This window comes from Trichoderma camerunense (genome assembly GCF_050948025.1).
Source record: "Trichoderma camerunense strain CBS 138272 chromosome Unknown V8C40scaffold_4, whole genome shotgun sequence".
Lineage (NCBI taxonomy): Eukaryota > Fungi > Ascomycota > Sordariomycetes > Hypocreales > Hypocreaceae > Trichoderma > Trichoderma camerunense.
The window spans coordinates 1,238,893-1,256,252 of NW_028145366.1; the positions used below are offsets into that span (position 1 = coordinate 1,238,893).

Below are 17,360 nucleotides of genomic sequence, written 5' to 3' on the forward strand. Positions count from 1 at the left end.
CACCTTTGGAACACGAGGCGCTGGACCCGGCGCCGGGAGTACGAATCGCCGGCCCAGCCAATACTGATTCATTGCAAACGGCGAGCCATCCTTGCGCCTTTCTCGTATTACTGCATACGGAGCTGAGCTGATTTGCCATTAATTGAGGCTAGTACGAAGCTGGAGATGTTATTCAGGTGTTATCAACTTCTTATCGAGCACAATAGGGCTGATTTTGCGATAACAACGTGGCTGTTGCCGAGTAACAAAGGCTGCCTGTGATTTATATGCAGGTACCGCACGGATGCTTCATGTGCTCCAGATTACGATGAGCACAGGCATTTTCAAACAAATCTTACGACAAGGGGTGATGAATCCGTTTAGTAATTATTAAATTCGAGAAGATGAAAGTGAGATCAAAATCGATCATATTATGTATTGTGGTTGTGCCGGCTGTTCCAATGATGCTGCTCAAGGGTGGTGTACTGAATAAAGGCGTACGGAACAGATGCTCAGAGGAATGGCGACGTCTCCAAAAACCCAAACGGGCATCTTCAACGCGCGCAAATCGCACCGGCAACTCACACCAGGCCAGCGAGCAAAGGACCAAGACGGCCTCTGCTCAAGGCGCTGGAGGAGCGTCGCTATTTGCACGCAGACTAGTTGACTTGACACGGAAGAGCGAGTTCGAGGCAACTTAAGAGTGTGCAGATGGGCAACAACATGAAAAACAACATAATGTACAAGATTGCCATAAGAGGAGAGCAAAAAATGCCATCATAAATCCTTCTTCCCATTCGGGATATCCTCATCGTCATCAACATCACCGTCGTCTCCGCCAACGTCCAAGACTCTCTCACTCACATTCTTCAGCACGCGCTCACTCAGCTTCTTGACTCCTTTCCATATTCCCATGAGGGCAGTAAAGGCTCCGATAATCACAAACACGAGGCTAATGTTTTCCACTCTGGCCCTTCCCCCTTGGCGTCTGCTGGTTCCCGTCAAGCTGCGCAGGTTCCACCAATGCCAGGGTGACAGTGCAATCATGGATTTAAAAATGCCAACCAGCCCGAGAGAGAAGAATCCCTTGAGAAAGTGCTCGCCCCAGGTCGTCGGCGGTTCCCAGTCGGGCTCCTTGATGGCTTCAATGTCTGTGACGACGCTTGTAACGGCATCACTGACAGTACCGAAAGGATCGACCCAGAGGTTGAGGATCGGGTCGGCCATGAACCCCAAAAAGAAGATGCTTGCCACAAGGATAAACAATGTCAGGCCAGCTTGAGCCCATTTGCTGCTTAGCATCGAGGCCCAATGAAGGCGGACCAGCCGGTAGGAGAATTTGCACGTCGGGCATTGCCAGTAGTTTCTCTTGACTGTCGGATTTGAGAGTCGCCAAGAATTGAGGCAGCCCTCGTGGACATATTTTTGCGACCCCTTGCACTTGCAAGGAGACAGCAGTCTTCCCAGCTCGGGGTCGTCAGACACGTATATTGGCTTGCTCGACTTGGACGAGTTGGCAGGATACTTTGGCTCCACGGTATCCAGGCAAATGCGACATGTCCGTGGTCTATATCGCCTGTGTCTGTGTGTAGCGTCTGGTGACGGTTGAGCATGCGAAGATGCATACTCTCTCGTATGGTCAGATTCCGTTTGTTCCTCGTGATAGGCGGTGGTGGATGTCTTTTCATGGACCGACGATTGGTACGGGGTCCGCACCCTCTCTCCAAACCACTCCATCTTGGCTGTGAAACCTCGAGAAGATGTGATGGCCAAACTTGGTAATCAGCTTTTGACGTGCCAACAGGGGTATGAGCCTGGTTATCGTTTAGGGAATAGTTGGTAAAACAACAAAACAGCTTTGGAAGTCAAAAATCGTGGTGGCTTCACATGGTATACAGAGTTTTGCAAACTCTCTGGTTACCTAGGCAGCAACGCGGGGAAGAAACCGAAAAAAAGGTACGCGCCAAGTCTTCACACAGATGAAATAAAAGAGGCCACTTCATCGCCTTGCGCGTCACATCCCGAGGAGCCCAGCTAGCCGAATTCTCCGGCTGTGTGGCAGCGGTGATATTTTGCTGGTGGAAATTTGTCGAAGGAAAAAGCTGTCTGGTGGTACAAGTTACTTACTGGGCTTAGTTGCGGGAGATGAATAAGGCACAAGGGACAAGGGGAGAGCTCCCCACCGGAGCCCGGCAAAAGAAAAGTCCGCCCGCCAAACTGCCTGACCCAAGCTTGACGCGCAGCTCAGTGTGCCTGCTGGGTGGGATTGTATTATGGCCGAGCAGCTCAGAATAGCTTCCACTCTAGCAAAGCAAAGCAAAGCATTGGAGCACTGCAGATTCACACGCACCGAGCACGCAGAAACAATCAGCCCGGTAGACTATCGATAGGCATCCAGCCATGGCGGACAGATACTCCTTCTCCCTCACAACATTCTCGCCCAGGTACGCAGGTTGATGTCATCTCCAGTCCCCAAAAGACCCCTCTGCTAACTGGCCCTTCTTGATAGCGGCAAGCTGGTGCAAATCGGTACGCACTCCTCTCGACTCGACAGCCTAATCTATTGCACCGATTAGTTGGACTATGGCATGGCATGGCTTAGCTTGAATGACTTGGAACGAGGCTGACATGTAGAATCTGCCCCGCAGAGTATGCTCTGAATGCGGTCAACCAGGGTATCACTGCTCTGGGTATCAAAGGTATGCTGGAACTGAACTGAACTGCCCTTGGAGGAGGCATGGCATGACATGACAGGCTGGCTAATGGCGCAAATTACACAGCTACGAATGGCATCGTCCTTGCTACCGAAAAGAAGTCGTCTTCCCCTCTCGCCGACCAGAGCAGCCTGTCCAAGATTAGCCACATCACCCCCAACATCGGCACCGTCTACTCCGGCATGGGCCCCGACTACAGAGTACTAGTCGACCGAGCGCGCAAGGTTTCCCACACAGGCTACAAGCGCATCTACAACGAATACCCTCCCACCAGAATACTTGTGCAGGACGTGGCCAGAGTCATGCAGGAGGCTACTCAGTCAGCTGGTGTCCGACCATACGGCGTCAGCATGCTGATTGCCGGCTGGGACGAGGGCATCGACCCCGAAGAGGAGGAGACGGAGGCCAAGGAGGGCGAGGAGGTGAAGAAGACAAAAAAGACTGGCGGCATCCACAAGGGAGGCCCCATGCTGTACCAGGTCGACCCGACTGGAAGTTATTTCCCTTGGAAGGCCACGGCCATTGGCAAGAGTGCGACCAAGGCCAAGACCTTTTTGGAGAAGCGATACTCGGAAGAGCTGGAGCTCGAAGACGCCATCCACATTGCTCTGTTGACGCTCAAGGACAACATTGAGGGTGAAATGAGCGGAGATTCCATCGAGATTGGTATGTTGCTCTTCTTCTTCGCAGAGGATTCTATAATGAGTGACGTTTGTTCTGACTTGCATGTCTTTTTAGGTATTGTTGGCCCCCCAGCTGACCACCTGCTGGGCGTTGAGGGAGTGGAGGGTGCCACGGGCCCCAGGTTTAGAAAGTTGACTCCTCAGGAGATTGAGGATTACTTGTCAAGTCTATGATAGACGTGCCCATACACGGTATGATGATGACGCAGGCTTTGATGTACAATAATGAGGCATAAAGCTTAATAAACAAAAGAATTTGGCACATGGCAATACTGCTTGATGGGGAGTGGGATGAGTATCAGGCTGAGGCGTAGAGTTATGATGTCTGTAATGTACTTGCAAGGTTATGTCATGCAATTCGCACCAGAGTATGTGCCTTTGCTTTGGCATTATCAGGCCAAGGTGGCTTCTCTCTTATACCTTGACCATGATCTGGCGAGAATCTGTTATCGTTGGTTCTGTCTATGTCTTGGCAGTTAGAATAAAGGATGCCCGCGGACCAGCCGCCACTCCTACTATCTTGGAACCCTCGGCAGCATTAAAGGGCACATTGATCCATTCTTCTGCTCTATCAATAGCCTTACCCATCCCAAGCTGGCCATTGTTATTCTCACCAATGACATAAATGAGTCCATCCGCCGTTAGTGCGATGGCGTGTGACTCTCCGAGAGCTACGTCCACGACGTCTTTCCCGTCGTCGATTTCTGTATAGTTGGGCATGCCGGAGAGTTGCTGGAAAGCATGTCCTCGGCGATGATGATGATGAGAAGTGCCTGATGCCTTTGACGCCGTCGATGAAGTACTAGAAGAACCCCATACGTAGACACTTCCGCTCGTCGTCAGAGCCGCAACGACGGTTCCGCCAGCCGTGACGCATTTGACGGGATCGTCAGCCGAGGCGATTTCATGGAGATCGGGTACCGGGCCCGGAGTTTCAGACGGTCTTTTTGGGGGGTCAGCTTGGAACAAAGGGTCCGGAATCGGCCGCCGAAGGAGAGAGAGGCTGCTCCTTTGGGGAGTAGGAGCGAGGTTACTTACCGGTTTGGCGGATCGATGTCTCTTCCTAGACAAGCTTCGAAACGAGAATCGCCAAAGGTAGAGACGGTGCCGTTGGAGTGGAGGATGACGAAGCCGGTGCTGAAGGCGGCGATTTGCGTCGCTGGAGGGGTGCAGGCGAAGATGGCGTCAGGCTCTGGGGATGATACTGACGAATGCTTGACCAAGTTGTTGCTGTCATGGGTGTTTTGGTCTTGGGCGATGGTCAGGATTTGTCCAGAGGCATCTTCGGCTGACGTGTAGAGCAGCTCGAGATGCTGAGGCTCGGGGGCGAGGCCGGCGGCGATGAGGCGCCCATCTTGTCGGACTGCAGAAGGGCCTTTTGTCAGTATTGGGGGGAATTTTTTGGGTTTCCGAATCGGAGGGTTTGGGGGATTATGTGATTTCTTGGCGTTGAGCGGTTGGGATGGGATGGGATGGGATGGGATGATATGATATGTTATTTGATGGAGATGAATATACTAATCGTGTAAGTGAGGCGCGAGACTGGCCGTTCAATGGCTGTTGCTGAAAGAACTTTTGTAAAGGCGAAAAGGTCATGAGGCTCGTCTGGGAGGATCTTTTGCGATATGGAAAGCTGGTTCCAGGCATTGAAGCCTGTTGCGAAAAGATCCATCGGAATACGCGGATTACATGGCAATGGCAATTGGACAGGCTGGTTTGGATGTTGGCGATGACGTTGAAGTTCAATTGGTTGTTTTGGGCACTACAAAAAATCCTGGGTTCCCGAGTGAATGACAGGAATCCCGATAGGCTATCAGGCTGCCTAGCACTACATGCATTTACTACTGCACAACACCAAACCTGGCATGCATGCATTTGTCTTTGCAAAAGGACACCTTGTTTCTGGATTCAAAAGGACAGATTTTTTGACTTTTCTTGCTTCTATCACGCAGAGAGTTTGGCAACCTAGCAGGAACTTGATGCCATCACCGGAAGCACACGGGCTGAACGGTCACATGGGGTCCTCTTTCACGCAGATTAACGGCTCGAATCCAATTGGACACCTTCAAGAGCTGGCGGGTTCATGCTGCTGCGTGACTGATGACTCTTTTGCAGAAGTTATTCACGGGAGCTGATCGTTCTCGTTGTGGCATCCCGATCCTACTTTGTAATTTCTTTTTGTCGTGAGGCAAATAAGCATCGAAGTCATCTGCCCTCCAGGCTCTTTTAAACGGCAACGTGTAAGTGTGCTAGTGTTCCAGCATCGGGCTTACCCCGATGTTTTTTCTGGGGCAAGTTTGTTCGTTTTGGGACTTGCTTGCAAGTTGGGGGCAAGAATACGCTCCCCTTTTGAGAGAACAAACTCCATCGTGCACAAATTAACGTGTGTGTAAGTTGTTAAACTAGCTAGCACTTGACGTCTAAGCCACATCACACTTTCTTGTGACTCTTCATATGTATGACTCCCAAGGTGTAAATGGGAAATTGGACAAAAGTTCCTTGTGCGGACTTGACCGTCCAGCGAGATCCGCGATGGTGGGTCGAAACAAGTCCCGATCTGTGTTGTGTGGGAATTGCCGGTGTGTGGCTTGTCATATCGGGGCATCTCGAGGTTTTGATTACGGCGAGCTGATATTATTGTACATGCAAGGATATTACATGCAAGGCAGCACTTTTTGTTTTCTCGTTTCCTTGTTTTAAACGAGCCTAAAACAAATCTTTACTGTCGGCGCCTTGTCAATTCGGCCGAGATTGCGTTGGTGCAGGAGGTTTCATCTTTTAGGCTCCGGCATACGACGACGTCTATTCGGTCATGATGATCGCCGTGAACCTTGGTAGGCGGTAGCCTCCGAAATAATACACGCATCGGATTGTACCTAGATGCCTAGCCGAATCCTTCCAGACCAATTCCTCCGTGGGTTCCGTGGAGCCCTTTGGAAAGGAGAAAACAAAAAATTATCGCAAAAGTTTGCCGTGCCCTTGTGACCATAACGCGTTTACCGGGTAATTGAAGCCTTATGAGGGCCACCCTGGTCTATTTCGTATACTTGCCAATGAGAGACAAATTGCCGAGTTGGGAAGCAAGCAGCGCTCGTGGGACTGGGACAAGCATAGTAGCAGTAAGAACAAGGAACATGAACCGGTATTTGGCTTTGCAGTGTCATGGTTCTTTGTAAATGGTTACTAAGAATAGGGACTGTAATACTGGATACGAACCGTAGCCATCATGATTGGATGTAAATGTGCGTTCCCTAAACTCTCCGAAGTATCGGCATGCTTGATCCGAAGCGACTGAGATTTTATCTGGGCTCGTATGCTGCCATGTTATTATTCGGCACTGGTATTTTGTTTCCGAAATGAATACGTGGTTTTTAGCATCAGATTTGGGCATTAGATTGAGAGGTTTTGTGTTTAGCTGCCAACTTGAGCAACGTCAGTTGAGTCGTATGCTCTCGGAGGTATGTATTATCAAGTATCGGACTTACAAGAAAACTTGAACTTAGATGCGGAGCCTTGCGTGGCTTCTTGTCCCACCGTCTAAGCGTCCCTACCCTATGTGACTGTGATGTGTGCACCTTTGTGAAGAGAATTTGAAAGCAGATCGTGATTTACTAGTAGTATTTGCAATCATCGAAACTGAATTTTGGTAACATTTTGTTTGTCTGCTACCACCAAAAGTCCTTGAAGCTGATTCGACGTCGTCATGTTACCCCCAAAGGAGACACACACATCGACTCCCCCACGTCACCCAATTGCGTCTCCTCCTCTTACACCTTTGTGCCGACTGTCGGGAAAAGAGGCCAGCAGCCAACAGCAGGACAGAACGGCGCTGTGTCCCACTTGCGGGACAAGCTGCTTGCAACCACGAACCGTGACGCCTCAGCTGTTGACGCCGCGTCTCTCTGCTTCTGCTTTTGGGCCCATCGATGCTAATTAAGCTTACCTACCTTACCAGCAGCCCTGGCTAAAGTCTTAGCTTTAGCTCCAGTCCCAGTCATACGAAAATCCCGTCCTTTGCAAGGGCTGGCATGAGTCCATCTCCATTGCCGTATCCAGCAGCCCCATCTGCTTCTGCTTCTGCTTCTGCCCCGTCCGAGTCGAGGTCGAGGTCGAGCCCGAGGCAACCCCGCAACCAGCGTCGCCGCCGTCGAGCCGGGATCCTGTCGAGGACGAGATCAAGGACAAGCGGCCGTTTCCCCTTCCCATCATCCCAGCCCCAGCGGCGAGACCGCCTTTTGTACGGCTCCGCCTTTGCGTCTGCCAGACACGTCAGGCTGCCATCCTGGGCTCGCTGCCTGAGTCACACTTCCAGGGCCGCAGCGGGAGCGCCAAACTACCGCCGTCCCATGTGGCGGGTGACTGGGGAACTAGCGGCGGCTGGCGTGCAATCCGGCAGCTCGAGCCCTGCTCCGGGATCTGCTCCGGGCCTGTCGCCTGGTGACGTGCTGCGGCGGTCCTGTCCAAATCCAGATCCAGACGCGGACGCAGACGCAGACGCAGACGCACAAGCACGAGCTCAAGCACAATGGGCCGCCGTGTCCAGATCCTCAAGCTCTTCTGGGGCCTCGCTGGCACCCCTGGATCCCGAGGTGACTAGCCCGAGCGTCGAGAGGTGGGCAGGCACTAACACGGAGGCTGCTGATGCTGCTGCTGATGCTGGGGATGGCGTTGCCATGGACGAGGCTCCCGGGCCCGGATTCGATATCAGGGAGCCTCCGTCCGCTCCAGATGGCGTGTCCTCAGGCTCCCAGGCAGCACCACTGGGTGAAGATGGCGAGCAGACAGGAATAATGGCGTCTAGAGCGTATCAGATTGAGATGCTCGAGCAGAGCCTCGAGCGAAATGTGATTGTGGCTGTATGTTTTTTTGCCTCCCTCTTGATGTTATTGTTTGGCTTGAGACAATGTCCATTGACCAAAGGGGTGTGTGTACCGTGTAGATGGATACAGGAAGTGGCAAAACTCAGGTGTAAGTCGCATGCCCCCCCTTGTGTGGCGTCTGCACGTCACTGAGGGTATCGTCGGCATCCCTTGCTTTGTGCTGCTCAGTCCAGGCTCATGCTGACCTGGGGATTTCTAATAGGGCTATTCTTCGTATCAAAAAAGAACTAGAAACTTGCGATCCGAAACAGGTGAGCCGCCCCTTGTAAACGGACACGAAGGAAGCACTAACGGAAGCTCCTCGTTAATAGATCATATGGTTTATCGCGCCAACAATCTCGCTGTGTTCTCAGCAACATGACGTACTCAAGCTACACATCCCTACCGTGTCTATGATGATGCTGGCTGGGGCGTCCAATATCAATGCTTGGGGTCCGGATATCTGGAGTACCCTCTTGGATACAGCTCGAGTTGTCATATCGACGCCTCAGATCTTGCTAGATGCTCTTGACCATGCGTATATTACCATGAATCATCTGGCGCTGATTGTATTTGACGAAGGTGAGATTTTATGCTGCACGCACTTGTAGAAGAAAAATAGTTGTGGCATAGTTCCATCTGCTGACACTGCCTCCTTGATCCATCTAGCCCACAACTGCGTTGGCAAAAACCCTGGCGGCAAGGTCATGACGAATCACTACCATCCACGCAAGCAAACTGGTCAAAGTGTTCCATCCATCTTGGGTTTGACAGCAACCCCAAGTATTCAGTCTGAAAAAGAGGGCCTTGAGGCTCTGGAGATACTGCTGGATGCGAGATGCATCTCGCCTACTCTCCACCGTGACGAACTTCTCAAATGTGTCAAAAGACCGACCATATCGCACGTCATCTACAATCCTCGCCCAGATGGCCCAGAAGATATGACTCCCACAATGCGCGTCCTGAATCAAGTATATCTTGATCTAGACATAAGAGAAGATCCCTACATACATCAGCTCTTACGTGACCCCACGGATAAGAACAAGCGTAAGCTGGCCGAGGCCATTGAAAAGTACGACACCTACACGCAGAACCAGATGAAGTCATTCTGCTCTCGGTCGAAAGAAATATGCAAACAGCTTGGCCCCTGGGCTGCTGATCTCTACATCTGGAAGGCCATATCGGCTCATCTTAACAAAGTCGAAGGAGACCGTGACCTCGCCGGCCAGTGGTGGATGGACGCGGAAAAGAAGTACTTGGCCCAAGTCTATCACCGAGTCAAAGTCCAACGCCCTCCCGAGATGCCGCAGACATTTGATGACATTTCCGACAAAGTAGGCCGGCTCTTGTCCGAGCTTCTATCCACACAAGAACACAACGTGGGCATCATATTTGTCGAGGAGCGCGTCATGGTGACGATGCTCTACGAGATCCTGAATATAAACCAGGCCATCAGGGCCAAATACAAAATCGGGACCATGGTTGGAACCTCGGCCTATGCTACACGACGCAAGGCCGTATATGAATTTGGCGACAAGGCCGATTATAAGGATCTGCTGAGCTTTCGCCAGGGCAAGATTAACCTCCTCATTGCAACGTCAGTTTTGGAAGAGGGCATTGATGTGCCTGCTTGCAACCTTGTCATCTGCTTTGATACCCCGACGACTTCAAAGTCGTTTATTCAAAGACGTGGTAGGGCTCGGAAGAAGGACTCAAGACTCGTCATTTTCTTTGAACAGGCCAATCCTGCTCTTCGGAAGTGGGAAGAGAAAGAAGAAGAGATAAAGAAACTGTTTGACGATGAGCAAAGAGAGTTCCGCGAGCTCAGTCAGTTGGAGGAGGCCTCGGAAAACCCGGCCGACATCTTCTTCATTGTGCCGTCCACTGAAGCGAGGCTCGACTTTGACAATGCTAAGGCTCATCTTGAGCATTTCTGCAGAGTCTTGTCTCCGGGTGAATTTGTCGACAGCCGGCCAGACTACATCATCCATCAAGAGCCTGATTCCAAGGACCTGCGTTGCACCGTGCTGCTTCCACCGTACTTACCAACGAGTCTGAGGAAGCATAGCAGTGCGTCTGCGTGGCAATCCGAGAAGAATGCTACAAAGGATGCGGCTTACCAGGCCTATCGCGCTCTGTTTGATGCCGAGCTTGTGAATGATAATTTGCAGCCCTTCAAGGCCAGCGACATGGGTAGCATCGATGCTCGAGCGTCTGAAGTGCTCGTTGAGCCGATTATGAAGCCATGGCACCACGTTGCTAAGGAGTGGCGCAACGAATCTAGTGACAAGTGGCTCTACTCTCTTTCTTGCATTGACGAGGATGGACAAGTGGCGAGCGAGTATGAGGTTTTGCTGCCCGTCCAGATTAACCAGCCCCAGCCTCTGCAGATGTATCTCGACCGCAGCCACAAGATGGAGCTGCGGCTTTCTGCTGGAACTCCCGTCCCGCATGACAAAATTACGGATCTTCCAGATCAGACGTCCACTCTGCTGGCGCTCCATTTTGGACATCGGTGGCCAATTGAGCCAGTTGAGCACGTTATCCGGGTTTGGGCAAAGGGAGAATCCTTGTCGATGCATCAAATCGGCGAGATGACATACGATCCGGAAAAGGAGGGCGTAAAAGAGGGCCAGTACCTCATCCGAGATAATACAAAGTCTCCTTACACATACAAGGATACCGTTGGATTCAAACCCGCCATAACCCAAGTGCAACATGCATTCTACGAATACGAAAAGGCACCGGAAGACGTCCCCTATCTCGTGCTCAACAAGTGGACGCGGAGAACGGATTTCTTGCACCGCCTTCACGGAGACCCTACCAAGGAGCAGGCGAGCAGCAGGCCATATTCGCGAGTGTATCCATCGCAATGGGCGACGGTCGACACGATCCCGGCGAAGCATGCGCAGTTTGGCATGATGATTCCTACCATCATCCACGAGCTCGGCATCATGATCATGGCCAAGGAGCTGGCCAAAACTGTTCTCTGGGATGTTGATATCAAGAATCTGGAGCTGGTCAGGGAGGCTCTAAGCGCGCGAAGTGCTGCTGAACCGGTGAATTACGAGAGAGTGGAGTTTTTGGGCGATTCTATACTCAAGTTCTTCACCTGCATTCGTGTCGCTGCTCAGTGTAAGTGATCATTGCTGCATGCATATACAACCTTTGTTTAGATCTTCTGCTGACCATACTGATGCTACTTAGATCCCGATTACCCCGAGGGCTACCTCTCGCACAAGCGGGACAGGCTCATTTCCAACTCTAGACTTTACAAGACGGCCATTAATTATAGACTGCCTAGATTCCTCATTACCAAGCCCTTTACGGGCCAAAAATGGCGTCCGCTATACTTGGACGCAATTCTTCAGGAAGAAGAAACCGAGGCTATAGCGAATAGAAAAGTATCGACAAAGACACTCGCAGACATGGTTGAGGCACTCATAGGAGTCTCATATATAGACGGAAGTCTCGATGGCGGCCTCAAAGGAGGCCTTCACAAAGCGGTCAAATGCCTCTCCACGTTTCTCCCTGAAACCAATTGGACAAGTGTGGAAGAAGATAGGCATATTATGTTCGACAGAGTGACAGAGGGCGAACCACTTCCGCCAACTTTGGAGCCAGTGGAGAGGCTGATTGGATACTCGTTTAAGAAAAAAGCCCTTTTGATCGAGGCTTTGACGCATGCTTCATTTGCGGCAGAAATGGGCAAGCGATCGTTCGAAAGACTCGAATTCATTGGAGATGCCATTTTAGACAACGTCATTGTAACGAAGCTGTTTGATGTCAAGCCGGAACTGCCCCATTTCAGGATGCATACACTCAAGACGGGCATGGTGAATGGCGACTTCCTGGCCTTTATGACCATGGAGCACGGCTTGAAGTCGACAGAACCTACCGTGGGAGAAGACGGCAATGTGAAAACCGTAGAGACAACTTCTTATTTGTGGAGTTATATGCGACAAAACTCGGAGCCTATTGTGGTTGAGCGCAAGGAAACGATGAAGCGACATGCGGCCTTGAGAGAGGAGATTCTCGACGCCATGGAGAATGGCACGCATTACCCCTGGGCGCTCCTAGCTGCGCTGAATCCAAAAAAGTTTTTCTCTGATGTGTTTGAGGCGATTCTCGGTGCCGTGTGGGTTGACTCCGGGTCGATGGATGAGTGCAAGGCCATTACTGATCGGTTTGGGCTTTTGAAATACTTGGACCGGTTGCTTCGAGATGAAGTCCATGTGCAGCATCCTAAGGAGGAGCTGGGCAAGTGGGCGAATACGGAGACGGTCACGTATGAGCTTGATATGAGGGAGAGCGACCAGAATGCGGCTGAGAAGGAGTTCTTTTGCAAGGTCCTTGTTGGGAAGAGGGAGGTTGTGGCGGTTCGGGGAGGGATCAATAAGGAGGAGGTGAAGACGAAGGCTGCGACGGAGGCGATGAAGATTTTGGAGCGGGAGAAGAGGAATGGGGAGGGAGATGTTGAGATGGGTGAGTGATGATGATGATGATGATGATGATGAGCATGTTTTTGACGACACTGCGTGAATGATGTTGAATGAGCATTGCGTGGTTTTGGGATATATAAAAGGGCATTGAGAGACACTGATTTTGTCAGTCTCCGTGTTGGGATTTTGAGATTCGTTTTTGATGAAAGAGTTTGATAGATCAGACTGTGTTTTACTTCTAGAGCGGTGCTCGGGCTTTTGAGCCATTTTTCAGAACAAATGCAAGAATGAACAGAGAAACACTTTTTATTCTCGTCTTTTATTCTAAGCGTGCTTATCCAACTCTTCTAGTAGCAGATCTACCAACCATGCCAAAATCGTGTCCATGTCGCCGTCCAAGGGCCCTCCATCCGGCACCCTGATTGTCTCTCGCTCAAGCACATCAGTCCTATACTTTCCCTCCACATCCCCGTCCTCAAACATCCAAGAATGCTCCGCCACGTAATTCGGCCAGACGATCTTGTCGACGTAGCCCGGGGGATCAGCCCAGAAGCCCTCGAGCGTGACGTATCCGTCTCTAGCCTCACGACGGGCTTTAGCCTGCTCGTAAGAAGCCCGCAGAAAGACTTTTACGTCGAGATGGGGTTGGATGGCGGCCATGGAGGGGGGGTAGAGGAGGAAGCCGTCTAGGAAGCAGAGATGCAGGGCGGATGTGGTTAGGGGGTGGTTGGTGGAGGAGAGGTGGGAGGAGACTTTTTGTTTGAGGGCGGAGATTGTGGTGTCTGGGACGGGGCATTGGCCGACGGAGTTTTTGTCTTGGTAGGAGTCGAGGGTTGGCTTGAGAGGAGTAAGTTGAGTTAGTTAGTTAGATCTTCTTTGTGAGTTATTGGGGTTTTCTATGAGGTGATGAGGGAGGGATATGAGTTTACGGGAAAAGCGGCGTGTTGGCGGATATAAGAGAGAGCGTCGGCCATGGCGGGGATGTCGATGGATTCGGGACAGTCCCAGTCGAGCAGGCCTTCTTTCATGGGGAGTCTTGAATTATTTGGCAGTGTTAGTCTTCTCTTGGAGGGTTTTCACTCAAGGAGTTGTGAGGGATCTTTCACTCACTCAGTCTCGGGCCTGTAAAAGTCATCTTCGTGCAGGATAAAAGTGCTGGGGAAGATGTCGCGGAGGAGGCGTGCGAGGGTTGTCTTGCCGCTGGAGGAGCAGCCGGAGAGGGCCACGATGAGGGCCTTTTTGTCTGCCATTGAGTGAGGCTTTTGGCGATGCGAGATTGTTAGTGTTGGTGTTGATAAGACGAGGTTGTGGGAGTTGTGAATGGATTTATACCAAGCTGGGAGTGTTGCCGTATTACTCACTCGCACTGATACGGCGGCTGCGTTTTTAGCGGTTCGAAGTCCGGGTTTAGCGGGCTGAGGGTGGGGGTTGGAGGGGGTTCTTCAGGGCGGGCAGATCGCCGGAATCCGATGAGTTACAGGGCATTGATAGTGTAGGCGGGGCATGTGCTTTTTTCTGCCGCTGCGACTGGAAGCTTTCAATACATGACGCAGCAATTGTTTCCATCTCTTACAACTTCTCCTGAGCATCGTCACCATCACCGCCTCAGATTTCACCTCGCACTTCCGCCTCCAGTTACTCATTGTTACCTTCTACCACGCAATTCCCCGTTGTATTGCATCAGCCACCCGAATAAACCGAAACATCAGCCGCCATGGCTTCCCATGAACAGGCCCAGCAGACGGGCATCATCCTCACCACTGCCCTCGCCAGCCTCATCACCGGCTACATGTTTGGCATGTACACCGCAAGAGGGTACCTCATCTCGCCCGCCCTGGCGGAGGAGCGCCGGAGATACCTCAACGACCCGGTCGAGAGCGAGGAGAGTGACGTGGACGAGGACGACACATTGTTGGACCATGCGCCGAACTGGGCCAATGGTTTCGATGCGGATCGGAGACAGGGCCTCAAACAAGAGGATACAGGCGTTGCGGAGAAGAAGAATATGATGCTGGAGAGTAGTGAGGAGTGTAAACTGGTGTTGGTGGTGCGGACGGATCTGGGCATGACAAAGGGTGTGTTTTGGTCTCCCTCCTTGGATGTTGGGTGCGGGTGCTTGCAGTTGACGAAGAGAACTAACTGAACTTGAACAAATAGGCAAAATCGCTGCTCAATGCTCACACGCTGCACTTGCCTGCTACAAGGCCCTCGCTCGTGCCGATCCGGCCTCTGCCGAACGCAAGGTGCTCGCTCGATGGGAAAGGTTCGGTCAGGCCAAGATTGCTGTACAGATCAAGGGCCAGGCTGAGATGCTGGAATTGCGAGGCAAGGCTCGTGCCATGGGACTCACGGCTGAGGTTATCCAGGATGCTGGACGGACACAGATCGAGGCGGGCAGCATGACGGTTCTGGGCGTTGGACCGGGGCCAAAGAGCTTGGTGGACAAGGTGACGGGGGACCTTAAGCTGCTGTGAGGAAATCAACGAGGGTGTCAAGATTGATATAATAATACCATTCGTTGGAGTAAGCCTATATATAACTCCTATATATACATATATAGGCTGGCTGAATGGACGGCGTCTAGGTGATGGCTCGCATTTGGGCTAGAGTAGGATGCTATGCTGCTTGTATGGGACATGAGCGAGTTTATAAAATGGCACATTGGGAACAGAAAAATTATAGAAATGGACGTTTTGATGCTTTTTTTACAACACGATAGCCAGATGGACACACATAGCGACAACCTTAGGAGCACTGCTATGTACCAAGACAAGGTGGTATCGGTCATGCTATGGGTATTAGTATATACGTTTTGATATCTACCTGTCACTATTCCATACATTACTCCTTCTTGGCAAACCGTGACAAGGCCGGTCCCAGATCCTCCTCCACCTCCTTGCGCTTCTTGTCGTTCTTCTTCTGCTGTTCCTTCCACAGCTCGTCCACCCGCAGCCTCTTCTCGTCGATAATGTTCCTCTTGCGCTGCTTGCGTAGATACTTCTTCAGCGCGCCATTCTTTCCTCTCGCCCGGTTGCGAATCTCCTCCGCGACGTCGACGGGCTTGGCGTCGAGGTCCTTCTCGGCCTTGCGCTGGGCGTCGGACCGCAGGTCGATGTTGCCGATGAAGTTGGGGTCGAGGGCAATCATCTCGGGCGAGAGCTTGTTGAGCAGGCCCTTGACCTCGGTCTCCTGGCGCTGCTTGGCGGTCTCGAAGGGGTTGGCCTCGAAGGCGTCAAAGTTGGCCTCGCCGGCGCCGGGGACGATGATGGACGAGAAGCCCTTGTCGTGGCTGATGCCGAGGACGTCTTCGAAGGGGCACCAGCGGACGCGCTCGACGGCTTTACCCTCGCGGCCCCATTTCATGTACGGGTGCCGTACGCGCTCCTGCTCGGCGGCGTTCTTGTTGAAGAGGCCCTTCCAGATGGTCGTCGAGGTGCCCCAGCCGACGGCCGTGAGGCCCGTGTCTGAGATGGCGACGGAGGATGCGGGTGTGTATGTTGAGTAGGTGTTGACTTCCTTGAACATTCGAATGTCCCAGATTGCCATGCGCGCATCTTGGCCTGCGGAGACCATGTATCGACCTTCTCGATCGACGGCGACGGACCGTACGGGGCCTCGGTGTGCTAATAGCTTGACGACTGGTTCAGCCGAGTTTGGTGACCACAGGGTGACTGTGCCGTTCTGGTGGCCGGCGTGTATGATGGCGTTGTAGGGGTTGTGGGTGAATGCGGTGGGAGGACCGAGGCGGGATGGGATCTCGGCGACGACTTGACCGGTTGAGGTATCTTGGTATTTCAGAACACCACCAGTGTTCTAGTCAATCGTGTTAGCAAGTCGTACAATTTGACATTAGAGGCATGTAGAAGTCCTACCATTGTGGCCAAGAGAAAGTGGTATGGGAGAAACTCCATATGTGTGACCTCGGAGTGCTTCCGTAGGCAATGCAGCTCGACACCGTTGCGGTCGTAGATGTAGACGTACTTCTTCTGCGCTACCGCAAAGAATTGGTTGTTGTGCAGCCATTTCACGTCTCTGACTGTCTCTCCCAGTTGAATCTCGCATCCCAGCTTGCCTTCTCGCCAGTCCATTGTCGCGACATGGCCCTTTCGGCCACCGATCAGCAGCTCTCGTCCGTTTCTTGAGTAATCGCATACATAAGGTCCCAACTGGTCTAGGTTGAGTTCGAATCGCTTCTGCGCCGTCTCGACTGCCACATTGGCCACAATGTCGCCTTGCTTGACATTGTAGGTTCGTTCCAGCTCTCCTTCGGCCTCGAGGAATCCGGGCGTGTTCTCCAACAGGATCTCGGCATCTTTTGCTTTCAGCGTCGCATTCTGATACTTGTTCTCTAGCTCTTTTAGATTTCTTCGCAGTTTCTTGTCCTTAATCTGCTTGGTGTTGATCCCTTTGCCTCGGCCGTAGGCTTGGTTTGCTTCTCGCATCCGTCGGGCCTTTTCTCTCTCGGCGCGGGTTGCAATGTCTGTCCGAGGCTTCTGAGTGATGATTGCCTCGCTTTTCCGCGCCGTTGGCGCTGTGGGCACTCTCTTGACATCTGTGTCCGCACTCATTTCGCCGGTGTAGAATTTCTGGCGATTTTCGTAAACTCGAGAATCGGACGCTGGGCGACTCGTAGAAAATAACTGGTATCAAAGTTGCAGCAGACAAAATTTCCACCGCCCAGGC

At 52.0% G+C, this 17,360-nt stretch overlaps 8 protein-coding genes across 8 annotated transcripts; 4 read left to right on the forward strand and 4 right to left on the reverse strand.

Moving 5' to 3' along the window:
- Positions 1–376: 376 nt before the first annotated feature.
- On the reverse strand, positions 377–2,091 carry V8C40DRAFT_237579 (E3 ubiquitin-protein ligase MARCH). Its single transcript, XM_083214269.1, has one exon. It carries the CDS (start codon positions 1,714–1,716, stop codon positions 757–759), a length of 960 nt encoding a protein of 319 aa, XP_083076324.1. The 5' UTR covers positions 1,717–2,091; the 3' UTR covers positions 377–756.
- Positions 2,092–2,379: 288 nt separating this feature from the next.
- On the forward strand, positions 2,380–3,550 carry V8C40DRAFT_263241 (proteasome core particle subunit alpha 2; the record flags this gene model as incomplete). The annotated part of the gene is made up of 5 exons (XM_083219442.1): positions 2,380–2,423; positions 2,489–2,508; positions 2,628–2,678; positions 2,760–3,359; positions 3,432–3,550. 5 exons carry the CDS (start codon positions 2,380–2,382, stop codon positions 3,548–3,550), a joined length of 834 nt encoding a protein of 277 aa, XP_083076325.1.
- Positions 3,551–3,694: 144 nt separating this feature from the next.
- V8C40DRAFT_161833 (uncharacterized protein) lies at positions 3,695–5,346 on the reverse strand. Its single transcript, XM_083211478.1, has 3 exons — positions 4,895–5,346; positions 4,415–4,739; positions 3,695–4,319 (listed from the first exon to the last, which is right to left on the reverse strand). The coding sequence occupies exons 1-3, from the start codon at positions 5,046–5,048 to the stop codon at positions 3,839–3,841; spliced, it is 960 nt and encodes a 319-aa protein (XP_083076326.1). The 5' UTR covers positions 5,049–5,346; the 3' UTR covers positions 3,695–3,838.
- Positions 5,347–6,950: 1,604 nt separating this feature from the next.
- On the forward strand, positions 6,951–8,488 carry V8C40DRAFT_161862 (uncharacterized protein). The gene has a single exon (XM_083211479.1). The coding sequence runs from the start codon at positions 7,405–7,407 to the stop codon at positions 8,386–8,388; it is 984 nt and encodes a 327-aa protein (XP_083076327.1). The 5' UTR covers positions 6,951–7,404; the 3' UTR covers positions 8,389–8,488.
- Positions 8,323–13,033, forward strand: V8C40DRAFT_237592 (uncharacterized protein). The gene is made up of 4 exons (XM_083214270.1): positions 8,323–8,507; positions 8,568–8,817; positions 8,905–11,370; positions 11,443–13,033. Exons 2-4 carry the CDS (start codon positions 8,649–8,651, stop codon positions 12,726–12,728), a joined length of 3,921 nt encoding a protein of 1,306 aa, XP_083076328.1. The 5' UTR covers positions 8,323–8,507; positions 8,568–8,648; the 3' UTR covers positions 12,729–13,033.
- Positions 12,899–13,968, reverse strand: V8C40DRAFT_237594 (ribosylnicotinamide kinase). The gene is made up of 3 exons (XM_083214271.1): positions 13,788–13,968; positions 13,607–13,712; positions 12,899–13,514 (listed from the first exon to the last, which is right to left on the reverse strand). Exons 1-3 carry the CDS (start codon positions 13,925–13,927, stop codon positions 13,002–13,004), a joined length of 759 nt encoding a protein of 252 aa, XP_083076329.1. The 5' UTR covers positions 13,928–13,968; the 3' UTR covers positions 12,899–13,001.
- A 262-nt stretch (positions 13,969–14,230) lies between these two features.
- V8C40DRAFT_237595 (aminoacyl-tRNA hydrolase) lies at positions 14,231–15,514 on the forward strand. The gene is made up of 2 exons (XM_083214272.1): positions 14,231–14,752; positions 14,835–15,514. Exons 1-2 carry the CDS (start codon positions 14,392–14,394, stop codon positions 15,149–15,151), a joined length of 678 nt encoding a protein of 225 aa, XP_083076330.1. The 5' UTR covers positions 14,231–14,391; the 3' UTR covers positions 15,152–15,514.
- V8C40DRAFT_237597 (WD40-repeat-containing domain protein) lies at positions 15,376–17,318 on the reverse strand. Its single transcript, XM_083214273.1, has 3 exons — positions 16,550–17,318; positions 15,518–16,490; positions 15,376–15,466 (listed from the first exon to the last, which is right to left on the reverse strand). Exons 1-2 carry the CDS (start codon positions 17,243–17,245, stop codon positions 15,519–15,521), a joined length of 1,668 nt encoding a protein of 555 aa, XP_083076331.1. The 5' UTR covers positions 17,246–17,318; the 3' UTR covers positions 15,376–15,466; position 15,518.
- Between the last annotated feature and the right edge of the window lie 42 nt (positions 17,319–17,360).